Consider the following 7,500-nt stretch of genomic DNA (forward strand, 5'->3'; position numbering starts at 1 on the left):
AACAACCCTCCGCCTCAAAACGACTCCACTGTTCTGAGTCCACAGCAACCCTCCGCTTCAAAACGATTCCACTGTTCTGAGTCCACAACAACCCTCCGCTTCAAAACGATTCCCCTGTTCTGAGTCCACAGCAACCCTCCGCTTCAAAACGATTCCACTGTTCTGAGTCCACAACAACCCTCCGCTTCAAAACGATTCCACTGTTCTGAGTCCACAACAACCCTCCGCTTCAAAACGATTCCACTGTTCTGAGTCCACAACAACCCTCCGCTTCAAAACGACTCCACTGTTCTGAATCCACAGCAACCCTCCGCTTCAAAACGATTCCACTGTTCTGAGTCCACAGCAACCCTCCGCTTCAAAACGATTCCACTGTTCTGAGTCCACAACAACCCTCCGCTTCAAAACGATTCCCCTGTTCTGAGTCCACAGCAACCCTCCGCTTCAAAACGACTCCACTGTTCTGAGTCCACAACAACCCTCCGCTTCAAAACGATTCCACTGTTCTGAGTCCACAACAACCCTCCGCTTCAAAACGATTCCCCTGTTCTGAGTCCACAGCAACCCTCCGCTTCAAAACGATTCCACTGTTCTGAGTCCACAACAACCCTCCGCTTCAAAACGACTCCACTGTTCTGAGTCCACAACAACCCTCCGCCTCAAAACGACTCCACTGTTCTGAGTCCACAACAACCCTCCGCTTCAAAACGATTCCCCTGTTCTGAGTCCACAACAACCCTCCGCTTCAAAACGATTCCACTGTTCTGAGTCCACAACAACCCTCCGCTTCAAAACGATTCCCCTGTTCTGAGTCCACAGCAACCCTCCGCTTCAAAACGATTCCACTGTTCTGAGTCCACAACAACCCTCCGCTTCAAAACGATTCCCCTGTTCTGACTCCACAGCAACCCTCCGCTTCAAAACGATTCCACTGTTCTGAGTCCACAACAACCCTCCGCTTCAAAACGATTCCACTGTTCTGAGTCCACAACAACCCTCCGCTTCAAAACGATTCCACTGTTCTGAGTCCACAGCAACCCTCCGCTTCAAAACGATTCCACTGTTCTGAGTCCACAACAACCCTCCGCTTCAAAACGATTCCCCTGTTCTGACTCCACAGCAACCCTCCGCTTCAAAACGATTCCACTGTTCTGAGTCCACAGCAACCCTCCGCTTCAAAACGATTCCACTGTTCTGAGTCCACAGCAACCCTCCGCTTCAAAACGATTCCACTGTTCTGAGTCCACAACAACCCTCCGCTTCAAAACGATTCCACTGTTCTGAGTCCACAACAACCCTCCGCTTCAAAACGATTCCACTGTTCTGAGTCCACAACAACCCTCCGCTTCAAAACGATTCCCCTGTTCTGAGTCCACAACAACCCTCCGCTTCAAAACGATTCCACTGTTCTGAGTCCACAGCAACCCTCCGCTTCAAAACGACTCCACTGTTCTGAGTCCACAACAACCCTCCGCTTCAAAACGATTCCACTGTTCTGAGTCCACAACAACCCTCCGCTTCAAAACGATTCCACTGTTCTGAGTCCACAACAACCCTCCGCTTCAAAACGATTCCACTGTTCTGAGTCCACAACAACCCTCCGCTTCAAAACGATTCCACTGTTCTGAGTCCACAACAACCCTCCGCTTCAAAACGACTCCACTAGTCTGAGTCCACAACAACCCTCCGCTTCAAAACGAGGGTTTTGACAACCCTCCGCTTCAAAACGACTCCACTAGTCTGAGTCCACAACAACCCTCGCTTCAAAACGACTCCACTAGTCTGAGTCCACAACAACCCTCGCTTCAAAACGACTCCACTAGTCTGAGTCCACAACAACCCTCGCTTCAAAACGATTCCACTGTTCTGAATCCACAGCAACCCTCCGCTTCAAAACGATTCCACTGTTCTGAATCCACAGCAACCCTCCGCTTCAAAACGACTCCACTGTTCTGAGTCCACAACAACCCTCCGCTTCAAAACGATTCCACTGTTCTGAGTCCACAACAACCCTCCGCTTCAAAACGATTCCACTGTTCTGAGTCCACAACAACCCTCCGCTTCAAAACGATTCCACTGTTCTGAATCCACAGCAACCCTCCGCTTCAAAACGATTCCACTGTTCTGAGTCCACAACAACCCTCCGCTTCAAAACGATTCCACTGTTCTGAGTCCACAACAACCCTCCACTTTAAAATGATTCAGCTCTATAACGGAGTGACAAATCCAAAATAGCCCTCCACTTTAAAATGATTCAGTTCTTTAACAGAGTGATGAATCCAGAATAGCCCTCCACTTAAGTGATTCACCTCTGTAACAGAGTGATGAATCCAGAATAAGCCACCATTTTAAAGTGATTCAGCTCTTTTCTGCCTGTCGTTCATGCAGCATTGCCAAGCACAGGCTCATTAATAGTATGAGCTGGAAAATGGCAGACCAGCATCAAATACCCATCTCATGTATTAAACAGGCATTTGTTAATACACATACATACACTCAGTGAGCACTTTATTAGGTATTTATTACTTATTTTTTAGACTTCAACAGATGGTTGATGTGAACATTAACTGGAGCTCCTGACCTGTATCTACATGATTGTATGCACTGCAGCCACACAATTGGCTGATTAGATAATTGCACTAATAAGTAGGTGCAATAAGGTAAAAATGTTCCTAATGAAGTGCTCGATGAGCGTATATTTTTATAAATGTATTAGTATGAAAAGTCTAAATTGAGAAATGAGCTAAACAGCATGGTCGCTGTGGCAACCGGGAGAGAGACCGACACAAACACTGCACAAGCTCGAAGGCTGAGGGTTGGACTTCCAGCAGTGACACGGGCAGTGTACAGTGGTGTTCCCAGCCAGGGAGGGTGGGCGATGGGGTCTCTCACTTGTATCTGCAGGGGCAGGTTGTCACAGACGGGGGGAGGGTCTCACCTGTATCTGCAGGGGCAGGTTGTCACAGACGGGGGGGAGGGTCTCACCTGTATCTGCAGGGGCAGGTTGTCACAGACGGTGCAGAGCAGGGTCTCAGTGGGCTTCTCCCTGCACATGAGCACCAGCTCCAGGTCCATGTCGTCTCTGATGAGCAGGCCCTTGGCCACCAGGCCGATGCGCATCACGCCACACAGCACGCCCCCGCTCGGCTCCCTGATTGGACAGAGCAGGCAGGGTCACAGGCGCTCAACCACTCAGTGAAGCTCAAAGGCTGAGGGTTCCACTCCCAGCTGGGACACTGGTGCTGTACAGTGTACCTAACTTCATCATTAACTTGCACATATGCAGGGTGGGTTGAGTGATCAGCAACAACCTGTAAATGCCCCCGCACCGCCCCCACCTCACACAGTGATGGGCTGACACACACACACACACACACACACACACACACACACACACACACACACACACACACACACACACACACACACACACAGTGACGGGCTGACAGACACACAGCGACGGGTGACACACACACACACACACACACACACACACACACACACACACACACACACACACACACACAGTGATGGGTGACACACACACACACAGTGACGGCCTGACACACACACACACACAGTGACGGGCTGACAGACACACAGCGACGGGTGACACACACACACACACACAGTGACGGGCTGACAGACACACAGCGACGGGTGACACACACACACACACACACACACACACACACACACACACACACACACACACACACACACAGTGATGGGTGACACACACACACACAGTGACGGCCTGACACACACACACACACAGTGACGGGCTGACAGACACACAGCGACGGGTGACACACACACACACACAGTGACGGGAGACAGACACACACAGGGACGGGTGACACACACACAGGGACGGGTGACACACACACAGGGACGGGTGACACACACACAGGGACGGGTGACACACACACAGGGACGGGTGACACACACACACACACAGTGACGGGCTGACAAACACACACACACACACACACACACACACACAGTGACGGGTGACACACACACACAGGGACGGCGGACACTCACTTGGTGCTGCTCTCGGCCTCCTCCTCCGGCTTGGCTTCCTCCTCCTCTGTCTCGGGGCGGCTGGGCTCATCCATCCAGTCGGAGACGTGCTTGAGGGCGCACTCCACGGTGGACACCAGCGTCTGTACCGCCTCCAGGTCCTCAGAGGACGGGTAGATGGTGGAGTGTTTGGCCATGACGTGACGGTCATCGTTTCCGAACGATCGGATGGACCTCTGGGAAAGGGGGGGGGGGTTTAACACGGTGAGCACACGGTTGGCGTATGTCCCACACACGCACATACGCACACAGGCACACACGTGCACGCGCACGCGCACGCACACGCACACGCACACAGGCACGCACGCACACATACACAGGTCCACACAAACAGACGCAAACAAACACTTCCATGAATATGCACAGGCAAACACACACAGACACATAAAAACACAATTCCACATACAAGAACACTCACATACACACACAAGCGCACACACACACACACACAGGCCTTCAGGCTCACACTGGCACACTGCATGATAAAGAGGGCTAATACAGGGCTACTCTGCTGCTACACAGCGAGCCTTCAGCACCACATTAACCTGTAATCCATCAAACTCGCCTCTCGTTTCCATGAAAGAAAACCAATATCTACAAAAGTAACATTTTATAATGGCAGGCATGCATTTTACTCCTCTTCTCCTGCTACAGTATCAGTCCATTCCAGCAGGCTGTGACAGCGCTGAGATTATGATTACCCCCACGGTCCTGTTGTCCCAGGAACCAGCACATAGCCCAGGAGATACTGTACACCGCGTGATAATCGTGTGTGTGTGTGTGTGTGTGTGTGTGTGTGTGTGTGTGTACCAGGTGTTTGGGGAAGTGTATGTAGGCGTGCGTGTGGGCGCTTGTGTGAGTGTGTGTGTGTGTGTGTACCAGGTGTTTGGGGAAATGTGTGTGTGTGTGTGTGTGTGTGTGTGTACGTGTGTGCTTGGGGAAGTGTATGTAGGCGTGCGTGTGGGCGCTTGTGTGAGTGTGTGTGTGTGTGTGTTCGTGCTTGGGGAAGTGTATGTACTGTATGTGTGTGTGTGTGCCTGAGGAAGTGTCTGTGTGTTCATGCTTGGGGAAGTGTATGTACTGTAAGTATGTGTGTGTGTGTGTGTGTGTGTGTGTGTGTGCGTGTGTGTGTGTGCGTGTGTGTGAGAGAGAGAGAGAGAGGGTGGTGGGGGGCAAACGTGTGCCGTTCAAAATGGAGACAACATTCATACAATAAATTAATTTAATCTCAAGGGTGGCTTTTATCCTCGTCAGCACCTACACTACGTCCCATCTACAGTGATGTCCCCTCCCCCCTCAGGCTCAGTGGTGCAGAGGCAGCAGGTTCCTGATTCAGATTAGTGTCTGCAGGGTGGGGGGTCTACAGGACCGGGGGGGGGGGGGGGGGCAGCCCAGGCCAGAGATCAGCTCCCCTGCGTCTGCTCAGTCCAGACCAGCCCTGGCCTTTTAAAGCGCTCTCGTCCCCTGCCATCGTCCTTTCCTGCCACGGCTCGTTCACGTCCCCCGCCCTGTCCTCTACAGAGGCCGCACGCGCATACAGGCAAAACACCTCCTCATCCCTCTTTTATACACTCAAATAATGAAGAGATAAATCTGCACATACTATGACTATTGTTTATGTTTACAACCGTGCTACGAGTGCTTCGCCATTTACTGATTTGATGCTTTTCACTTGTTGAGGAACTTGTACATGTAAATTGCTTTAGATTAAAAGCAACATGACTAAAATATAAAAAGTGACACTTCCCGTTGTGAATGCAGGAGTGGGCACATAATGGTGGTCACTGCCTTTGGTCCTTTAGTCTTCACCACATTCATATTTTACAGTGTTTTGACTAACTGGCCAATTACAGCGTTACCACCGAACACCTAATTAGTGCGACACAAGTCATTTTCATCATGACAATCGCGACAGGAAACAGGATAGGAACAAGAGGTTAATCAGGGCTCGATTCCATGACAAAACCAATTTAACCGATCACAATGCCAACATTTAAATCTGTGATTACATTGAGAAATTAGCACCAAGCTCGATATATTTATATAAAATTAATTGCATATTTTACTGCGAGGTTTCTCGCCAATTATGCGGCAATTATTCTGCTGTCATTCATAGATAGGCGCGTGCGTGGGCCAGGTTACACGTATATTTTCCCTATGCTAGTGAACAGGATAAACATAATGCCAAGCCGCCTCACACTCTCACATAGTGTACATCTAGTCAGCGCAACGAGCAACACGCACGGCTCCGTATTTCACAGCCCGAGAGTAAAGTTTATGAGCTGTTACTAATGTGCGCGAGCCTGTTAGCATAAAACAGGCTGAGCTGTGTAAAACATCGGTGAAGGTGGCTTTCTGGCCGAAGCGCGGCGGTAAATCACGCGTAATGGCCGCCGCGGAGCGGAGAAGCCCGGGGGCTAGCGGGCGCGGCTAGCCGAAGCTGCGCGGGATGAATAAATTACGGTGCTGCTCTCCAGCCGAGTGACGCAGCGGAACGGAGGTCCGGGGTCCTGCCCCGCCGGTCGTGTGTCACCGGGGGGCAGGTGTTCCGCCCCGGAGCAACGTCCAGCCCGCGTCGACGTTTATGTAATCACGCCGCGGTCTAACCGCCGGGGACAGCTTTACACGGTCAGAAGAACACCGAGGACAATACCTCGGGTACGCTAAATGCTGCCTCGGTGAGATCAACATGGACTCCACGGATTCCTTCAGACGAGGAGAGGGGACCTGTTCTCAAAGTACACGTCCATACACAGTGCGCCGTCATTAGCACCTGAACCGGCTGACATGCGTGTGTCGAGAACCTTAATGACACAGCAGGGACCCAAACACACTGCTTCCTTGTACAGCATAACTGTACAGCACAGCTTTATCTAGGGCGCCGTGAGGCACTGTGGTGGCACGGAGATGGCCATCACATCTAGGAAAATGCTAAGTAGGACAGAAGTTTCTAGATTTCTAGAGCTAAGGAACAAGCAGGGACAATAAAAACATTTGTATGGTAGTGTTTGGGATGTGATCAGACACTGTAAACAGTGTGTATGGTAGTGTTTGGGATGTGATCAGACGCTGTAAACAGTGTGTATGGTAGTGTTTGGGATGTGATCAGACTCTGTAAACAGTGTGTATGGTAGTGTTTGGGATGTGATCAGACTCTGTAAACAGTGTGTATGGTAGTGTTTAGGATGCGATCAGACGCTGTAAACAGTGTGTATGGTAGTGTTTGGGATGTGATCAGACTCTGTAAACAGTGTGTATGGTAGTGTTTGGGATGTGATCAGACTCTGTAAACAGTGTGTATGGTAGTGTTTGGGATGTGATCAGACTCTGTAAACTGTGTATGGTAGTGTTTAGGATGCGATCAGACGCTGTAAACAGTGTGTATGGTAGTGTTTGGGATGTGATCAGACTCTG

General features: G+C 50.6%; 1 protein-coding gene across 6 annotated transcripts in view; it reads right to left on the bottom strand.

Annotated features, from left to right (window-relative positions):
* strbp (spermatid perinuclear RNA binding protein) overlaps nt 1-7,500 on the bottom strand; it is an 87,867-nt gene that overhangs the window by 38,156 nt on the left and 42,211 nt on the right. For 5 of the 6 annotated variants that reach the window (XM_061261960.1, XM_061261957.1, XM_061261959.1 and 2 more), the window contains 2 exons: nt 4,048-4,262; nt 2,986-3,151 (listed from right to left, as the gene is read on the bottom strand). In XM_061261960.1, coding sequence (XP_061117944.1) covers nt 2,986-3,151; nt 4,048-4,262 — 381 coding nt within the window. Of the gene's footprint in view, nt 1-2,938; nt 2,964-2,985; nt 3,152-4,047; nt 4,263-7,500 lie in introns of those variants that run through there. The other variant, XM_061261962.1, reaches the window with a different exon arrangement.

The sequence above is a fragment of the Conger conger genome, chromosome 12 (genome assembly GCF_963514075.1).
Source record: "Conger conger chromosome 12, fConCon1.1, whole genome shotgun sequence".
Lineage (NCBI taxonomy): Eukaryota > Metazoa > Chordata > Actinopteri > Anguilliformes > Congridae > Conger > Conger conger.